Below are 21,217 nucleotides of genomic sequence, written 5' to 3' on the forward strand. Positions count from 1 at the left end.
GTATTGGTATCCCACAAGTATGGATGAATCCGTGGACTCGATACATCTTACAAGAGAAAACATAATTTATGCTTACCTGATAAATTTATTTCTCTTGTGATGTATCGAGTCCACGGCCCGCCCTGTTTATTTAAGACAGGCAGTATATTTTTATTTAAAAAACATCAGTCACCACTGCACCCTATAGTTTCTCCTTTTTCTTCCTAGCCTTCGAATGACTGGGGGGTGGAGCTAAGGGAGGAGCTATATAGACAGCTCTGCTGTGGGTGCTCTCTTTGCCACTTCCTGTATGGAAGGAGAATATCCCACAAGTATGGATGAATCCGTGGACTCGATACATCACAAGAGAAATAAATTTATCAGGTAAGCATAAATTATTTTTTTTTCTTCATTGAAAGTTTGCTGTATACTTTCTATTGAGTAATTTATAAGTGAATATAATGTAATTTTTGTTTTAGAAATAGCAGGATGTGTGTGTGTGTGTGTGTGTGTATGTATGTATATATATATATATATATATATATATATATATATATATATATATATATATATACTGTATATAAATTTGTCTTACAAATAATTTTTCCCCCTCAGAAAAGCAGATTGTGGTAATGCAATAATGTGTCCTCTTTCGTGACAGTGGATTTCCTGCGCAGTCTTTTCTCACGGACACTGGGCATTGGAACCCCAGAAAAAGTCCTTGATGAGCTGAGCCTGGAAGGTGTGAGCAAGTTCATACAGAGTGACAAATGTGAGTTCTCTTTGTAAGCAAACATTTTATTTTACTGAAAAAATATTTGTATTTTTTAAATAAATGTTATTAATGGTCAATGATGATAGTGTAGGGGATTGAGTTACATATTGTCAGTTAATGCATTGCATTTGAGTGAAGGTTATATTCCTTCCTTTTTTTACATAGAGACGATCAGGTGATATTTTCTTGTCAGCTTTTTACAGTTATGCTGCTTCACTTTCAATTTAGCATATGAGTATTATGTCCCTTTAAAATGCCAGTGTTTCCTGTCCTCTTAACTGTATAAATATGAATCTAAATACCAGAAAATCACAATGACCTTTGTGAACAATAAAGATTAATGTAATATGACACTGACAAGTGGTTTATATAAAACAGGCACATATTGTTTTTAACTGCAGCCATCTTTTTCTTTACAGGTAAGAATGTGGTATTTATGGTGGGAGCTGGCATCTCAACATGTAAGTAATTGTTATTATAAATTAGAACTATTCTTGTAACAGCTATTTCTGTCCAGAGGTATATGCTGTCTAGTTTTTTTTATTTTGGGTTTCCACATCTTGTGTTACTGGGACATCTTAAATTTAAAACATATATCAGTATTAAAACTGTATAGCAGAACAATGTGTTTATTATTTTTTTATTTATAAATGTTTTTATTGAGTTTTCAAAATACAGCTGTGATATTAATCACAAATAATTAAACAACACAACGCAATGAATTACCCAGGGTCAGCAATATGAAATTTGGATTTTATTACAAGACCAAAAACTCATATTTTTCTAGTTTAAAGCAAACTAACAAAATTCAAAGAAGCGTGTTGAATGGGTTTAAAATAGAATTGTTTAAAAATAGATGCTGAGGACCAATTAGCTGCATCCAAAATTTGCTTTAACCCATTTAACCCACCTGTCAAAAGAGGTAGAAGTTTATAGGAGAATGAGGAGGAACAAAAGAGAATTAGAATTGATTTAGAAGAAGTTTCGAAAGGAAGAAGTTCTGAGTTCATATTCTTTTTGACACTGAACAACACGAAGAGAAAGTTCAGAAGTTAAGTATGGGTATAGAAGTAGAGAAAGGTTTGGTTCTCCTAAAAAAAAAAGAAAAAGTTATACCTTCATGAGAGAATTAAATTTAATTAGAATTAAAATCAAGAGCTCTAATGTCTGAAACTCTGCCAAAGGAGATTAGGCGTAAAATATTGGCAAGTCTAGCAATTAACTGTTTTAAAGGTAAAAGATTATTAGAAGGCCAAGATTTGAAAAGAGAAAATTTAAGATCTACGTCCCAAGTTCTATTTAGTAGCGGGAAGTCTCTTCAACTTGATAGATCTCATAAGTTTACAAATCAAAAGGTTGTTGACCAATAGGAAAATTTATTAACAAAGTTATGTTTGGCAGAAATAGCAGATCGAAAAACGTTGATAGAGCGATATGCTAAACCTGATTCAAATAAAGAGCTAAGAAAATTAATAACATTTGTTACATCTGTTGAAAAGAGATCGAAACTTCTTCCCAGGCACCAGCTAGATCATCTGGACCATACGGAAAATAGCATTTTCTTTGTTCCAGTAGCTAGGGAGTATTGCATGAGAATCTAAGCTTGTTGAGATAAGCCTTGGAGAGGTTCGGTTTACCCAAAATTGTCCAAGCTATTAAATAAAGGGTTCCGTGAATAATTAGATTGTGAGGATGATCTTCTGTATCTGACAGAAGAGGAAAATGAGGAAGAAGGATAGGATGGTTGACAATATAACTCTAGAAGAGACAGGTACCAAGGTTGGGCTGGCTATATGGGAGTCATGAGAATCGTTAGGAGATCCCAGCGGACTAATGAAATTGTTCTCGGAAATCATGGAGAAAGGAGGGAATGCATGAGGCGTCTGATGCGGCCACGATTGAAGGAAAACAACTATCGCAGAGTCTTCTGGATCCGGACGCCAAATGAAATGCGGTCGCATTTGAAAGTTTAGTCTCGAGGCAAAAAGATCCATAGGAAATGTACCTCTGAGAAATTGTAGCGATTGAAAAATCTGAGTGTGTAATTTCCAATCACTGGAATCGCTCAGATATTGAGAACCCCAATCCCCCGCAAAATTGGATAAACCAGGAATATATTCTTCTTTAATATATTTTTGTCCAGGGAAAGATGGAGGAATTATTTGGTACTGTTGGATAAACCTCTTGACTTGGTATATTGTCCATCCTGAGAAGAATGTATCTGGAACGGAATTGTTGACAAAAGCTCTTGACTGCGAAAGAGCCTACCAAGAGTTCTAAGCAATTTATGTGGAATCTTTTTTTTTTTTCATCTAATGACCATTTCCCGCTGGTAATTGACGGACCGCAAAAGGCTCTTCAACCGGATTGACTGGTGTCAGATTCGATAATTAAGTCTGGAGATTTTCTGAAAAAAGCTCTCCCGGTCCAGGCCTCTATATGAGAGAGAGTTCTTCTTTGGCTTCCGACAATAAAGGGATAAGGTGGGAATAAAAAACTTTTCTGTAAATGTTACATCTTCAAGCGTTAACGTTCTCTGTAGTGTAAGGGTGATGGAAATATAGCCTGAATGGAGGATGAAAGTAACCCTAATATTCTGGCTACAGTTCTGATTGGGAAAACAGAACGAGTGATAGTTTTTTGTTTTTTTTTAATTTCTTTTTTGTTATTTTATTATTTTGTCTGAAGGTAAGCTGAGCGTTGAATTAATTAATTAATTGTGTTCATCAGGAAACTTAAAAAGGTTCGAGATCAGGTAGCCAAAGAACTGATTTTTGTTTGTTTATTAAGAAACCCAGATTTTCCAGAATGTGAATAGTGAGATTGAGTTGTTTCTGGTTCATAATTAAAATGTCATCTAAGTATATGATTGGATGAACTCCCTGTAGGCGGAGCCAAGCAATAATTGGTTTAATTTATTTGGTGATCCAAAGAGCTGAGGAAAGTGTTCCTGGGACCGTTAAATAGGCCAGTGTTTTTCAACCAGTGTGCCGTGGCACACTAGTGTGCCGTGAGAGATCCTCAGGTGTGCCACGGCAGACCGACAACAGTGTGACATATTTTTTAAACTTTGCTTGTTTTTAACTCCCAGTGCAGGGGTAGTTTATAGGAGGCATGGCATAACAGCACAATACATACAGTATTTGTGTGTATGTGTATATATATATGCTGTATTAGGCTACAATGTATGATTTTTTAAAAATTTTGGGATGGTGGTGTGCCACAGGATTTTTTAATGTAAAAAAGTGTGCCACGGCAAAAAAAAGGTTAAAAAATCACTGAAATAGGCATCAGTTAGATCTAATCTGACAAGAAAATCATTGTCTAAAAGGCATTCCCTGAGAAGGTTAATGATTTCTATCTTGAAGGGTCGGTAAACAACGAAAGCATTTAGAAATTTTAAATGTATTACTGGTCAAAACTGACCATTTTTCTTTTTGACAAGAAAAAGATTGCTTTGAAAACATGATGTGGGATTTGAGGAAGGTTCTAATGCTTGTTTTAGAATTACATTTGAGATTTTGTTTTGAACCAGATCTTTGTCTGCATTTGAACACATTATAGGATGAGGGCATGAATTTTGAATTGGTATGGAAACAAAGTTTATTTGAAGACCTGCTACTGTTTGATGAACCCATGGGGTCTGTAGTTATTAATTTCTACTTTTGTGCAAAAGGGTGAGTCTGCCACCAATTTTGTCTTGGAAAGAAACCAGAAAGAGAGGGTTTCCCTGCTGTAGGATGAGATCTTTGTCTTGTTCTTGGATTCCACGTCTGCCTCGGTAAGGGAAGAAATTGGAGGAAGAAGGATCTTGGAACTGTCTCTGGTGTTGTACAAATTGAGACCGGTTAAGATAAGAGGCACGGCCATCAAATCGGCCCCTTCTTTTCCCGGCCTGTTCAGAAAAATGATTTGGAGGAGAAAAATCTTTCTCATGGAGGTTCTGAGTTTATTAAGATTAGAAAAGGTATTTACAGAGTTACTGAGATCTTTTTTATGACGGCGTTTCCAAATAAAAGGCCATTAGTATCTGGATGTATGTCAGTAGTGGTGACTTTAGGGTCAATTCTTCTTAGAATATTGCACCTACGGTCTGTGTACATTTACAGAAGCTTCTGTGTACATGGCTGCATTGGCATTACCTATGAAACTAAGCATTCTCTGGACCCATTCTCTTACGATTATAAGAATTCTCATAAATAGCCTGTTGATAAAGCTCAAAAATCTTAGGTAGGGGACCTACAGAATCTAACATCTTATCCTGGCAGATTTTCCAGGCTCTGTCTATGCTCTTTTAAAGTTTAATACCAGGAGTCCCTATAAATTTTACATTTCTCCTGTTAAGTGTGATCAGTCCACGGGTCATCATTACTTCTGGGATATTAACTCCTCCCCAACAGGAAGTGCAAGAGGATCACCCAGCAGAGCTGCTATATAGCTCCTCCCCTCTACGTCACACCCAGTCATTCTCTTGCACCCAACTAATAGATAGGATGTGTGAGAGGACTGTGGTGATTTTACTTAGTTTTTATAACTTCAATCAAAAGTTTGTTATTTTAAAACAGCACCGGAGTGTGTTGTTCCTTCTCAGGGAGAATTTGAAGAAGAATCTACCTGAGTTTCTGTATGATTTTAACCGGAGTAGTTAAGATCATGTTGCTGTTCTCGGCCATCTGAGGGGTGAGGTATACTTCAGATCAGGGGACAGCGGGCAGGTTCACCTGCAAAGAGGTATGTGGCAGCTTATTATTTTCTAAGAATGGAATTGACTAGAAAATACTGCAAATACCTATATAAAGTAAGTTCAGCCTTAAATGCAGTAGTAGCAACTGGTATCAGGCTGTCATGTATGTATATTTTCACTTCAGTATTCTGGGGAATGGCACTTCACTGGAATGATACTGTATGAATAAAACCTTAGCCTATATTGCAGTGAGAACGGCTAGCAGTAGGTTTCTGTGACAATTTATTTATTGAGGTTAAACGTTTTGCTGGCATGTTAAATCGTTTAATTTTCTGAGGTACTGGGTTAAAAATTGTGTTGGGCACTAATTATCCACTTGGCGGGCATTTTATTTAATTTTTGACAGTTTACTGATCTCCCTCACTGTTGTGTGTGAGGGGGAGGGGCTTAAATTGGCGCTTTTACTACGCATCAGGAATTCAGTCACAAGTCTGTTTTTTCTTCCCTGCATGATCCGGTTTGTCTCTACAGAGCTCAAGGGTCTTCAAAACTTATTTTGAGGGAGGTAATCACTCACAGCAGACCTGTGAGATAGTGCTTGACTGTGATAAAAAACGTTATATTCTGTACTTTTTTTTTTTCTGCCATTTAAGGGTTAGTTATCCATTGCTAATGGGGGCAATCCTTTGCTAAAATTATATTTTTACCGGAAAGAATTTGATTTTATAGTTTATCCGTTTTATTGTTTCTCAACTGTCATAACTTCTGTGCTTCTTAAAGGCACAGTACGTTTTTTTCATACTATTGAAAATTAAATTGAAAAGTATTTCCAAGCTGCTGGTTTAATTGCTAGTGTGTTTAACATGTCTGACTCAGAGGAATATCTCTGTGCTATATGTGCTAAAGCCAAAGTGGAGCCCAATAGAAATTTATGTACTAATTGTATTGATGCTACTTTAAATAAAAGTCAATCTGTACAAATTGAACATCATTCACCAAACAACGAGGGGAAAGTTATGCCGACTAACTTGCCTCACGTGTCAGTACCTGAATCTCCCGCTCGGGAGGTGCGTGATATGGTAACGCCGAGTACTTCAGGGCGGCCATTACAAATCACATTGCAGGACATGGCTAATGTTATGACTGAAGTTTTGTCTAAATTACCCGAACTTAGAGGGAAGCGTGACCACTCTGGGGTGAGAACAGAGTGCGCTGATAATGCTAGGGCCATGTCAGATACTGGGTCACAGTATGCGGAACATGAGGACGGAGAGCTTCAATCTGCTGGTGACGGTTCTGATCCCAATAGAGTGGATTCAGACATTTCGAATTTTAAGTTTAAGCTTGAGAACCTCCGCGTTCTACTAGGGGAGGTATTAGCGACTCTGAATGATTGTAACACCGTTGCAATTCCAGAGAAGTTATGTAGGCTGGATAGATACTATGCGGTACCCGCGAGTACTGACGTATTTCCTATACCTAAGAGGCTTACAGAGATAATTACTAAGGAGTGGGATAGGCCCGGTGTACCCTTTTCCCCCCCTCCTGTATTTAGAAAAATGTTCCCAATAGACGCCACCACACGGGACTTATGGCAGACGATCCCTAAGGTGGAGGAAGCGGTTTCTACTCTGGCTAAGCGTACCACTATCCCGGTGGAGGATAGCTGTGCCTTTTCAGATCCAATGGATAAAAAATTAGAGGGTTACCTTAAGAAAATGTTTGTTCAACAAGGTTTTATATTGCAACCCCTTGCATGTATTGCGTCTGTCACGGCCGCGGCCGCTTTTTGGTCCGAGTCCCTGGAAGAGACTCTTGACTCAATAACTATAGATGAGATTTCAAACAAGCTTAAAACACTTAAGCTAGCTAATTCATTTGTTTCAGATGCCGTAGTACATTTAACTAAACTTACGGCTAAGAATTCCGGATTCGCCATTCAGGCACGCAGAGCACTGTGGCTAAAATCCTGGTCAGCTGATGTTACTTCTAAATCTAAATTACTTAACATACCTTTCAAAGGGCAGACCTTATTCGGGCCCGGTTTGAAAGAAATTATCGCTGACATTACAGGAGGTAAAGGCCATGCCCTGCCTCAAGACAGAGCCAAACCTAGGGCTAGACAGTCTAATTTTCGTCCCTTTCGTAATTTCAAGGCAGGAGCAGCATCAATTTCCTCTGCACCAAAACAGGAAGGAGCTGTTGCTCGCTACAGACAAGGCTGGAGACCTAACCAGTCCTGGAACAAGGGCAAGCAGGCCAGAAAACCTGCTGCTGCCCCTAAGACAGCATGAATTGAGGGCCCCCGATCCGGGAACGGATCTAGTGGGGGGCAGACTTTCTCTCTTCGCCCAGGCTTGGGCAAGAGATGTCCAGGATCCCTGGGCGTTAGAGATCATATCTCAGGGATATCTTCTGGACTTCAAATCCTCTCCCCCAAAAGGGGGATTTCATCTGTCAAGGTTGTCAACAAACCAAATAAAGAAAGAAGCGTTTCTACGCTGTGTACAAGATCTTTTGCTAATGGGAGTGATCCATCCGGTTCCGCGGTCGGAACACGGACAGGGGTTTTACTCAAATCTGTTTGTGGTTCCCAAGAAAGAGGGAACCTTCAGACCAATCTTGGATTTAAAGATCCTAAACAAATTCCTAAGAGTTCCATCGTTCAAAATGGAAACTATTCGGACAATCCTACCCATGATCCAAAAGGGTCAGTACATGACCACAGTGGATTTAAAGGATGCTTACCTTCACATACCGATTCACAAGGATCATTACCGGTATCTAAGGTTTGCCTTCCTAGACAGGCATTACCAGTTTGTAGCTCTTCCATTCGGATTGGCTACGGCTCCAAGAATCTTCACAAAGGTTCTGGGTGCTCTTCTGGCGGTACTAAGACCGCAAGGAATTTCGGTAGCTCCGTACCTAGACGACATTCTGATACAAGCTTCAAGCTTTCAAACTGCCAAGTCTCATACAGAGTTAGTACTGGCATTTCTAAGGTCGCATGGATGGAAGGTGAACGAAAAGAAGAGTTCTCTCTTTCCACTCACAAGAGTTCCTTTCTTGGGGACTCTTATAGATTCTGTAGAAATGAAGATCTACCTGACAGAAGACAGGTTAACAAAGCTTCAAAATGCTTGCCGTGTCCTTCATTCCATTCAACACCCGTCAGTGGCCCAATGCATGGAGGTGATCGGCTTAATGGTAGCGGCAATGGACATAGTACCCTTTGCACGCCTACATCTCAGACCGCTGCAATTGTGCATGCTAAGTCAGTGGAATGGGGATTACTCAGATTTGTCCCCTACTCTGAATCTGGATCAAGAAACCAGAAATTCTCTTCTATGGTGGCTTTCTCGGCCGCATCTGTCCAAGGCGATGCCATTCAGCAGACCAGATTGGACAATTGTAACAACAGACGCCAGCCTACTAGGTTGGGGCGCTGTCTGGAATTCTCTGAAGGCTCAGGGATCATGGTCTCAGGAGGAGAGTCTCCTGCCAATAAACATTCTGGAATTGAGAGCAGTTCTCAATGCCCTTCTGGCTTGGCCCCAGTTAACAACTCGGGGGTTCATCAGGTTTCAGTCGGACAACATCACGACTGTAGCTTACATCAACCATCAAGGAGGGACAAGAAGCTCCCTAGCGATGATGGAAGTATCAAAGATAATTCGCTGGGCAGAGTCTCACTCTTGCCACCTATCAGCAATCCACATTCCGGGAGTGGAGAACTGGGAGGCGGATTTCCTAAGTCGCCAGACTTTTCATCCGGGGGAGTGGGAACTTCATCCGGAAGTCTTTGCCCAAATACTTCGACGTTGGGGCAAACCAGAAATAGATCTCATGGCGTCTCGACAGAACGCCAAGCTTCCTTGTTACGGGTCCAGATCCAGGGATCCGGGAGCGGCCCTGGTGGATGCTTTAACGGCACCTTGGACCTTCGGGAAGGCTTATGTGTTCCCACCCTTCCCGATGCTTCCTCGATTGATTGCCAGGATCAAACAGGAGAAAGCATCTGTGATTCTAATAGAGCCTGCGTGGCCACGCAGGACCTGGTATGCAGATCTAGTGGACATGTCCTCCTGTCCACCTTGGTCTCTGCCTCTGAGACAGGACCTTCTGGTTCAGGGTCCCTTCAAACATCAAAATCTAATTTCTCTGAAGCTGACTGCCTGGAAATTGAACGCTTGATTTTATCAAAACGTGGATTTTCTGAGTCAGTAATTGATACCTTAGTACAGGCTAGGAAGCCTGTTACCAGAAAGATTTACCATAAAATATGGCGTAAATACCTATATTGGTGCGAATCCAAAGGTTACTCTTGGAGTAAGGTTAGGATTCCTAGGATATTGTCTTTTCTACAAGAAGGCTTAGAAAAGGGTTTATCCGCTAGTTCCTTAAAGGGACAGATCTCAGCTCTGTCCATTCTGTTACACAAACGTCTGTCAGAGGTTCCAGACGTTCAGGCTTTTTGTCAGGCTTTGGCCAGGATTAAGCCTGTGTTTAAAACGGTTGCTCCGCCATGGAGTTTAAACCTAGTTCTTAACGTTTTACAGGGTGTTCCGTTTGAACCCCTTCATTCCATTGATATAAAATTGTTATCTTGGAAAGTTCTGTTCTTAATGGCTATTTCCTCGGCTCGTAGAGTCTCTGAGTTATCAGCCTTACATTGTGATTCTCCTTATCTGATTTTTCACTCGGATAAGGTAGTTCTGCGTACTAAACCTGGGTTCTTACCTAAGGTAGTCACTAACAGGAATATCAATCAAGAGATTGTTGTTCCATCCTTGTGTCCAAATCCTTCTTCAAAGAAGGAACGTCTTCTGCACAATCTGGATGTTGTTCGTGCCCTAAAATTCTATTTACAGGCAACTAAAGACTTTCGACAAACGTCTTCCCTGTTTGTCGTTTATTCTGGTCAGAGGAGAGGTCAAAAAGCTTCTGCTACCTCTCTCTCCTTTTGGCTTCGTAGCATAATACGTTTAGCCTATGAGACTGCTGGACAGCAGCCTCCTGAAAGAATTACAGCTCATTCCACTAGAGCTGTGGCTTCCACTTGGGCCTTTAAGAACGAGGCCTCTGTTGAACAGATTTGCAAGGCTGCAACTTGGTCTTCGCTTCATACTTTTTCCAAATTTTACAAATTTGACACTTTTGCTTCTTCGGAGGCTATTTTTGGGAGAAAGGTTCTTCAGACAGTGGTTCCTTCTGTATAAAGATCCTGCCTGTCCCTCCCATCATCCGTGTACTTTTGCTTTGGTATTGGTATCCCAGAAGTAATGATGACCCGTGGACTGATCACACTTAACAGGAGAAAACATAATTTATGCTTACCTGATAAATTCCTTTCTCCTGTAGTGTGATCAGTCCACGGCCCGCCCTGTTTTTTATGGCAGGTCTAAATTTTTAAATTATACTCCAGTCACCACTGCACCCTTTAGCTTCTCCTTTCTCGTTGGTTCTTGGTCGAATGACTGGGTGTGACGTAGAGGGGAGGAGCTATATAGCAGCTCTGCTGGGTGATCCTCTTGCACTTCCTGTTGGGGAGGAGTTAATATCCCAGAAGTAATGATGACCCGTGGACTGATCACACTACAGGAGAAAGGAATTTATCAGGTAAGCATAAATTATGTTTTTTTGGGTCCACTTCTGGTGTACAACCAACATTGGGTTAGATTGCAAGTGAAGTGCTAAATTATCACCCGTTTTGCGGGCGCGCGATAAGTTAGCAGCCATTAACCGATCTCTGGTTAATTTTCTGAAAGTGTCCCAAAAGCATTTATAGTTTATAATAAAAAAAAAAACAACTGCACTAGGGAGTTTTTGGGGTCTAAAGTTGGTGGGAGTGGGGTGTTAGAAAAAACTGGCACTGAAAAGTGCCTTTACATTGCGGTCTATGGGACCTGTGTGTTCCCAGTAAATATATATGTATATGACTATATACATATATATTAATGTGTTAATATGTGTATATACACATATAAACACATAAATATATATGCATACCAGCATATACATATATATTTACAAATGCTCCATTCGCTACTTACCCCCTTCACTGAGCTTAGGATGTGATACCGTTTCTGACAGCATCAAAACAAGTCTCCCATTGGAGCCTTTGGAAGCACACTCCCACTCCCTTTTTTTTTTTTTTTTTTGGTCTAGGGGAAGCATTGGAATCATCAGATGAATAGTAAGAAACATATTCATCAGAAATATAATCATTTAGTTCTGTAAAAGCATCTGAATCAGAAGCTGATGAATGTTCAGAAGTTTTTTCTTTTACTTTTTTTTATCTCCCATCAGTAACCTCTCTGGAGTAGAGGATTTAGCAGGTGTTTTGCTTCCTTTCCTGCAAGGAATAGAAGTATTAGATGCAAGCTGGTGCACTATTTTTTTTTTACTAGTTTTTATAGCGCTTGAAACGGGTTGCTTACGTTACACAGGCTTTTTCTCACTGGATTGAAAATTATTAATTGACAATGTATTTTTTTTTATATGAGAAATACAATAACATTTTAATAAATTAAAATGAGTAAAATTAGTAAAAATAACTAAAGTTAATGCAATATAATGGAGACACCAATATAAATTAATCTGAATGTAAAGAAATTATTTGAAAAAATATTTTTGGTGCTTAATTAAATTTTTTTTTTTTCCTACAAACTGACAGTAGATGGAGCCAGAGACCATCAAGAGACCAGAGACCATCAAACAAACGTTAAACAGTTTATTAAATTTATTTAGCTAACAAAAGGAAAGAGGATAAAAAAGAGGGTTGGTTCAAAAATGCAGAATGAAAGAAACTGCCGAAAATCGGAAATAATAAAATATACACTTGGAGCAAAGAAATATATGCCATGATAAAATACAGAAAGGAAAATCAACAAAAGGTTTGGGAAATGCACTGAAAAGTTAAATAATAAATCTAGGAGCAAATATAAGGGCGCTAAATATATGATACTTATCTCCTGCAAGCATTTAAAGAAATAGGAAGTTGGGTTGCTCATTGGTCAGTTTATGGGCATTTTGATTCAGCTGATTGGTCGGTTTTTGCTTTTTTAACCAGAGTAACCCTTTCATTGGCTTCTGATTTTTTCTCTTGTATCTCCTGTCTATTTTTAAAATGTGAGTTATTTATGATTTATTGTGCATATTGAAAAACTACAAATAATAGTAAAAGAAAGATAATGCAAAATATAAGTCTCTGGTCATGTTTTAAAATCTGTGTATTGGGCAGAACTAATGTGAGTGGTTCCATGCTGAGAATGTTGAAGGTCCTCAAGAGTGTCCAGTAATCAAAAGTACACATTATAATATTTAAAGAACGGACCCAAGAAAAATTGCAATAATAAAGTGTACAAATAAAAATCGTTCTTAACACAATAATAAAATGTGACCAAACACAATATACAAACCAAGACCAATATTAGAACTAATCAGATGAATAAAGTTCTTTGATACGGTATGATCATAGTCTGCATGTACAGTCCACAGAGTGATTCCTCAAAGAAGAAAAAAAGAACAAATCCATAGTGTTAAACTGTTGGATTTTTCTATTAAAACTTATACTACTCACATCACACTTCAACAGCTCTAGAGTATGCACTCAGTACAATACCCAACCTATACCAGTATATACACTGTGATCACAGATGCTTTTTTTAATTAAAAAACACAAATGTAACCGGCTAAAGAAATGATCACAAAGGATCTACCAAGTACTTCCCAGGAATAACACTAAAGTGTGTGTCAGTCCATCACAGTAAAATTATTATATATATACTGTAAAATATTCTAAATAATCCATACTAACTATATATATATATATATATATATATATATATATATATATATATATATATATATATATATATATATATATATAAAAAAAGCAAAAGTTCAAAGGTATATGCACTCTCACCACTGTCCTGCAGCTGCCAGGGTGCTCTTGAGGAGTATGCAGCAAAGAACAAAATGAGGCACTCACTGGACTTTTGACATCAAGGTGATAAATTTATTTAGTGACGTTTCTGGACCTCTTGCGTCCCTTCTTCAGAAGTAGGGATTCTAGAGGTCCCGAAACGTCACTAAATAAATTTATCACCTTGATGTCAAAAGTCCAGTGAGTGCTTCATTTTGTTCTTTGCTATATATATATATATATATATATATATATATATATATATATATATATATATATATATATATATATATATATATATATAAACATGTACACACACACACATATATTAGATATGTATGTATGTCTATGTTAAAGCCCTTTGCAGCCTTTTTTTCCCTAAGACCTCATATCTTTGAGCCCTTATAACTTTTTAATGCAATGTTTTCATTAATAACTTTTATCAGTGTTATGAGTGTACTGTTAAATGCATTTTGAAGGTTTTTGTGCAACTTTCTTGTCTCGCCTAAAAGTTAAGAAGAGCTCTGAAGTTGCGCTAACCCAACACATGTTAAAAGGGAACACGTTTACTTTCAACTTGTAATACGCATGCTATTTTTGTTGCGTACAAAGACAAAAAATACCTCTTATTGCTTGCGCGCTGCAGTTAGCACATCACTCGTAATCTAGCCCAAAGTGCGTTTACATTTGTCTTTTTATTATGTATTTGTTGATTATGCAATTCTACTGTATTTTATGGTCATTTTAAATTAAAATGAGTAAGTATCACATTTTAAAGTATTCTGCAACTTCTTGGCATAAATTGACCCAACAATATATTTTACTTTTCCTATAATTGTACTTCTAGTTTTCCTCTAATCTCTCCATGTCATTTCTACTCAGCTGCAGGAATTCCTGACTTCCGCTCGCCTGGCAGCGGTCTATACTCTAACTTGGCGAAGTACAACCTGCCATACCCTGAGGCCATTTTTGAAATTGGATTCTTTAAGGTAAAAATTCAAAAGGACATAACTCAAAAAGTCTATCTTGTATAGGTAAGAGCATTATTTATACAAATGCATTGTGCATGAAAATATTATGTTAAATACGCAATTTAACCCTTTGATGACAGGGTCAATTTGTCTACATCGGAACAATGTTCCGATGTAGACAAATTCAAAAGAGCATTCATCGCAAGCCCAATAAACTTTCTATACATTCAGAACAGGCACAGCAAACATACAGAAGCAAAAGAAACACACAAACCCTAGGCGTCCCTTGGGAATAAAGGATGCTACCAACGTCACGGCAAAAGTAACTGAATGTGTGATGAAAAGTCCTGTATTTAAAATCAAGAAAATGTCCTCCTTAGTATATATGTATATACTTTGTATCCTTAAGCAGTTCAGCGTTTGTATAATAGTCCTTAAGTAGAACTTTCAATATGTATAACAGGTTAGTACATCCATACGTCTGAGTAAAAGGCAAATGACTTCAGTTACGATACTGGTTTGAGAGCGTACATCCATGATCCATTATCCCTCATACATCCTAATTCCATAAAGTCTGTTCAGGCCTTTCGTAACACTCTCTATGTAATATATTTAAAGTGTCCACTATGTATAGGCACCAATATAATGACACACTGCTTGGTTCTTATAAAATATACACAATTTCTTGAGATATACCCATATCTCACCTATATCTGACTGAGGTCAGGTGTTTACTCACGATCACCTGCAATGTTCATAGAACTGCCTCGTCTGAATCCTCAATCTGATGCATACTTGTAGGCGCATCAATTCAAACACTCCGACGAGCGTTTCAGGACTCCGCCCTTTGTCAAGGAGTACACTTAGCCTCTGTGGTAGCCTTTTTAAAGTCAGACCGGGCATTGTCCTCATTGTTCAATGCGCGCATACGTCAGACACACCACATATACATACTGCATTGGGGATAGAGTAATAAATTATAGTAATCCTTAATCTACATGCATTGAGAATAAAGTAATAAATTATAATAACTATCTTAATCTAAATGAACTACTTTGCTATACTCTATGGCCTAGATTTAGAGTTTTGTCGGTAACGACCCGCGTAGCTAACGCTGGCTTTTTTCTGGCCGCACCTTTAAAATAACTCTGGTATTGAGAGTTCACAGAATGGCTGCGTTAGGCTCCAAAAGGGGAGCGTACAGGCATATTTAACGCCACTGCAACTCTCGATACCAGAGTTGCTTACGGACGCGGCCAGCCTCAAAAACGTGCTCGTGCACGATTCCCCCATAGAAAACAATGGGGCTGTTTGAGCTGAAAAAAAAACCTAACACCTGCAAAAAAGCCGCGTTCAGCTCCTAACGCAGCCCCATTGTTTCCTATGGGGAAACACCTCCTAAGTCTGCACCTAACACCCTAACATGTACCCCGAGTCTAAACACCCCTAACCTTACACTTATTAACCCCTAATCTGCCGCCCCGCTATCGCTGACCCCTGCATATTATTATTAACCCCTAATCTGCCGCTCCGTAAACCGCCGCTACTTACATTATCCCTATGTACCCCTAATCTGCTGCCCCTAACACCGCTGACCCCTATATTATATTTATTAACCCCTAATCTGCCCCCAACAACGTCGCCGCTACCTACCTACACTTATTAACCCCTAATCTGCCGAGCGGACCGCACCGCTATTATAATAAAGTTATTAGCCCCTAATCCGCCTCACTAACCCTATAATAAATAGTATTAACCCCTAATCTGCCCTCCCTAACATCGCCGACACCTAACTTCAAACATTAACCCCTAATCTGCCGACTTGAGCTCACCGCTATTCTAATAAATGTATTAACCCCTAAAGCTAAGTCTAACCCTAATACTAACACCCCCCTAAATTAAATATAATTTAAATCTAACGAAATACATTAACTCTTATTAAATAACTTATTCCTATTTAAAGCTAAATACTTACCTGTAAAATAAACCCTAATATAGCTACAATATAACGAATAATTACATTGTAGCTATTTTAGGATTAATATTTATTTTACAGGCAACTTTGTAATTATTTTAACCAGGTACAAGAGCTATTAAATAGTTAAGAACTATTTAATAGTTACCTAGTTAAAATAATAACAAAATTACCTGTAAAATAAATCCTAACCTAAGTTACAATTAAACCTAACACTACACTATCATTAAATTAATTAAATAAAATACCTACAATTATCTACAATTAAACCTAACACTACACTATCAATAAATAAATTAAATACAATTCCTACAAATAAATACAATTAAATAAACTAACTAAAGTTCAAAAAATAAAAAAGAACTGTTACAAAAAATAAAAAAATATTTACAAACATTAGAAAAAATTACAACAATTTTAAACTAATTACACCTACTCTAAGCCCCCTAATAAAATAACAAAGACCCCCAAAATAAAAAAATGCCCTACCCTATTCTTAATTACTAAAGTTCAAAGCTCTTTTACCTTACCAGCCCTGAACAGGGCCCTTTGCGGGGCATGCCCCAAAGAATTCAGCTCTTTTGCCTGTAAAAAAAACACATACAATACCCCCCCCAACATTACAACCCACCACCCACATACCCCTAATCTAACCCAAACCCCCCTTAAATAAACCTAACACTAAGCCCCTGAAGATCTTCCTACCTTGTCTTCACCATGCCAGGTTCACCGATCGGTCCAGAGTCTTGATCCAAGCCCAAGCGGGGGGCTGAAGAGTGATGTCCATCCTCGGGCTGAAGTCTGGATCCAAGCGGCGGCTGAAGAAATCCATCATCGGGCTGAAGTCGGAAGTCCATCATCGGGATGAAGTCTTCTATCAAGCCGCATCTTCAATCTTCTTTCTTCTGGAGCGGAGCGGAGCCATCTTCCAAGCCGACGCAGAACATCCTCTTCAACCGACGACTAGACGACGAATGACGGTTCCTTTAAGGGACGTCATCCAAGATGGCGTCCCTCGAATTCCAATTGGCTGATAGGATTCTATCAGCCAATCGGAATTAAGGTAGGAATATTCTGATTGGCTGATGGAATCAGCCAATCGGAATCAAGTTCAATCCGATTGGCTGATCCGATCAGCCAATCAGATTGAGCTCGCATTCTATTGGCTGATCGGAACAGCCAGTAGAATGCAGGCTCAATCTGATTGGCTGATTGGATCAGCCAATCGGATTGAACTTGATTCTGATTGGCTGATTCCATCAGCCAATCAGAATATTCCTACCTTAATTCCGATTGGCTGATAGAATCCTATCAGCCAATCGGAATTCGAGGGACGCCATCTTGGATGACGTCCCTTAAAGGAACCGTCATTCGTCGTCTAGTCGTCGGTTGAAGAGGATGTTCTGCGTCGGCTTGGAAGAAGATGGCTCCGCTCCGCTCCAGAAGAAAGAAGATTGAAGATGCGGCTTGATTGAAGACTTCATCCCGATGATGGACTTCCGACTTCAGCCCGATGATGGATTTCTTCAGCCGCCGCTTGGATCCAGACTTCAGCCCGAGGATGGACATCACTCTTCAGCCCCCCGCTTGGGCTTGGATCAAGACTCTGGACCGATCGGTGAACCTGGCATGGTGAAGACAAGGTAGGAAGATCTTCAGGGGCTTAGTGTTAGGTTTATTTAAGGGGGGTTTGGGTTAGATTAGGGGTATGTGGGTGGTGGGTTGTAATGTTGGGGGGGGGGGTATTGTATGTGTTTTTTTTACAGGCAAAAGAGCTGAATTCTTTGGGGCATGCCCCGCAAAGGGCCCTATTCAGGGCTGGTAAGGTAAAAGAGCTTTGAACTTTAGTAATTTAGAATAGGGTAGGGCATTTTTTTATTTTGGGGGTCTTTGTTATTTTATTAGGGGGCTTAGAGTAGGTGTAATTAGTTTAAAATTGTTGTAATTTTTTCTAATGTTTTTAAATATTTTTTTATTTTTTGTACTTTAGTTAGTTTATTTAATTGTATTTATTTGTAGATATTGTATTTAATTAATTTATTGATAGTGTAGTGTTAGGTTTAATTGTAACTTAGGTTAGGATTTATTTTACAGGTAATTTTGTAATTATTTTAACTAGGTAACTATTAAATAGTTCTTAACTATTTAATAGCTATTGTACCTGGTTAAAATAATTACAAAGTTGCCTGTAAAATAAATATTAATCCTAAAATAGCTACAATGTAATTATAATTTATATTGTAGCTATATTAGGGTTTATTTTACAGGTAAGTATTTAGCTTTAAATAGGAATAAGTTATTTAATAAGAGTTAATTTATTTCGTTAGAATAAAATTATATTTAGTTTAGGGGGGTGTTAGGGTTAGAATTAGCTTTAGGGGTTAAAAAATTTATTAGAATAGCGGTGAGCTCCGGTCGGCAGATTAGGGGTTAATAAGTGTAGGCAGGTGGCGGCGACGTTGTGGGGGGCAGATTAGGGGTTAATAAATATAATATAGGGGTCGGCGGTGTTAGGGGCAGCAGATTAGGGGTACATAAGGATAACGTAGGTGGCGGCGCTTTGCGGTCGGCAGATTAGGGGTTAATTATTGTAGGTAGCTGGCGGCGACGTTGTGGGGGGCAGATTAGAGGTTAATAAATATAATATAGGGGTCGGCGGTGTTAGGGGCAGCAGATTAGGGGTACATAAGGATAACGTAGGTGGCGGTCGGCAGATTAGGGGTTAAAAATTTTTATTAGATTGGCGGCGATGTGGGGGGACCTCGGTTTAGGGGTACATAGGTAGTTTATGGGTGTTAGTGTACTTTAGAGCACAGTAGTTAAGAGCTTTATGAACCGGCGTTAGCCCAGAAAGCTCTTAACTACTGACTTTTTTCTGCGGCTGGAGTTTTGTCGTTAGAATTCTAATGCTCACTTCAGACACAACTCTAAATACCGGAGTTAGGAAGATCCCATTGAAAAGATAGGATACGCAAATGACGTAAGGGGATCTGTGGTATGGAAAAGTCGCGGCTGAAAAGTGAGCGTTAGACCCTTTCCTGACTGACTCCAAATACCGGCGGTAGCCTAAAACCAGCGTTAGGAGCCTCTAACGCTGGTTTTGACGGCTATTGCCAAACTCTAAATCTAGGCCTATATAAACAAAGTTTTATCACATATTGGAAATATTTACATGAAACAACTATCTGCATATCTAGCTTAAATCTATAATTCATTACCACATTTAATATATACTCATTTAACATAGGATTAAATTATTTAATTCACAGATGGAATTATATTTTGGCTTTAATCTCTCATATAGATGAATGAAATTGAATGTGTAAAATGAATGTGTAATAAAATTGATGTAAACTACGATTTTCCCGCTTGAAAGGCTTTCACATTAAGTGGTTCTCATTGGCAATTGCAATTGGAAAAATATTGATGCTATGAGCTTGCAGGGGCCACTATATGGCTGGAGCAAAGTTGCTTGTGCAGGAATGTCACTGGTGTCACCTGGGTGTACCTAATGTTGGAGCATTCTAATGATGTATACAGAAAATGATGTTATTGCTTATTTATTATAGAGGTAAAAGTAATGTTCAAATGTAAAGACAAATCTATTGTCAAGTATAATGTAGATGGGGTTTTTTTTTGTCTCGTCTTAGCAAAATCCGGAACCGTTTTTTGCCTTGGCTCGAGAATTGTATCCTGGGCAATTCAAGGTAACACTATAAATATTATATATAATTTAAATAATAAAAAAGTATGCAGCAAGTATCTAAATTCCTGTATTTGTATCATTCATTGCTTTGTTTTAAGTCTGTTTTTTATCACTTCTTCTTTTCCACATCTCTTTCTTATATTAGACTTACATTTTGCATCCTTATTCATTTAAAGGACCATTAAATATGGTGAATTATAACAAATGCAGTACAGTAACACATAGTCTGAATTTCAAATGAGTAGTAGAGATTGTTTTCCATTTTCCACAGCTAGCAGTCAATAGCAAAGCACATATGTGTATACTGTGTACTCTTGCACATACTCAGTAGGAGCGGGTGCCTCAGAAAGTGTGCCTAGAAAAACATAAGAAGACATTTTGATAATGTAAATAAACTGAAAAGATTTTAAAAATTACATGCTCAATCTAAATTATAAAAGTTTAATTTTGGCTTTAGTGTCCCTTTATCTCTAACCACCTGGTTATGATATTTTTCTTCTTATTCTCTGTCAAAGCTATGTTTTTCTCCACCAGTCCATCTACCATCTATTTGTAAGACTCTTTCTATTATTTACCGCCACCTCTTCTTTTTTTTTTTTTTTTTTTTTTTTTCTTGTCTTATCTGTCACATGTTTTATTTATTTATTGTGTAATATGTATACATTTTTTTTAGCCATTTCCTTATTTTAGAGCTAAAAGAAACTAAAGATAACTCTCTTCTTTCTTTTTTTTTTAGCCTACAATTTGTCATTATTTTATAAAGCTAATGAAAGAAAAGGGGCACTTACTACGTTGCTATACTCAGGTATTTTCTCACATTTCCATTCTTTCATACCAAATTTTTTTTTTGACAGCAGATAAGATCCAAAAGGTCCAAAGTCTGTCTATAGTTTCTTCTGAAATACAAGCTCAGTTAATTATCTGAGTAGCCTTATGTATATCCCAGGCGTTCTTGAATTTTGTTACCATGTTTTCCTTTGGCAGTGCTATTCTTGTTTAACCACCCTATCTGTACAGAAGTGCTATTGTATATTACACTACAACCCAACGTCATGTGAAAATGTTTAATCCTTAGCTTTATTGAATCCATGAATTTCAGGTTTTCAATCATATCACCTCTTTTCCTTGGCAACTATAGATGTGGATGTTTTCCCAACTCCCAGTCTTCTATCTTTCCGTCTTATAGTCCTTCTTTATTTA

At 38.3% G+C, this 21,217-nt stretch overlaps 1 protein-coding gene across 1 annotated transcript in view; it reads left to right on the forward strand.

Annotated features, from left to right (window-relative positions):
- Nucleotides 1–21,217, forward strand: part of SIRT2 (sirtuin 2) — a 105,465-nt gene that overhangs the window by 18,890 nt on the left and 65,358 nt on the right. Inside the window, exons 4-8 of the mRNA XM_053706513.1 lie at nt 641–751; nt 1,174–1,215; nt 14,248–14,354; nt 19,962–20,018; nt 20,754–20,822. Coding sequence (XP_053562488.1) covers nt 641–751; nt 1,174–1,215; nt 14,248–14,354; nt 19,962–20,018; nt 20,754–20,822 — 386 coding nt within the window. The remainder of the gene's footprint in view (nt 1–640; nt 752–1,173; nt 1,216–14,247; nt 14,355–19,961; nt 20,019–20,753; nt 20,823–21,217) is intronic.

Source organism: Bombina bombina, chromosome 3 (assembly GCF_027579735.1).
Source record: "Bombina bombina isolate aBomBom1 chromosome 3, aBomBom1.pri, whole genome shotgun sequence".
Taxonomy (NCBI): domain Eukaryota; kingdom Metazoa; phylum Chordata; class Amphibia; order Anura; family Bombinatoridae; genus Bombina; species Bombina bombina.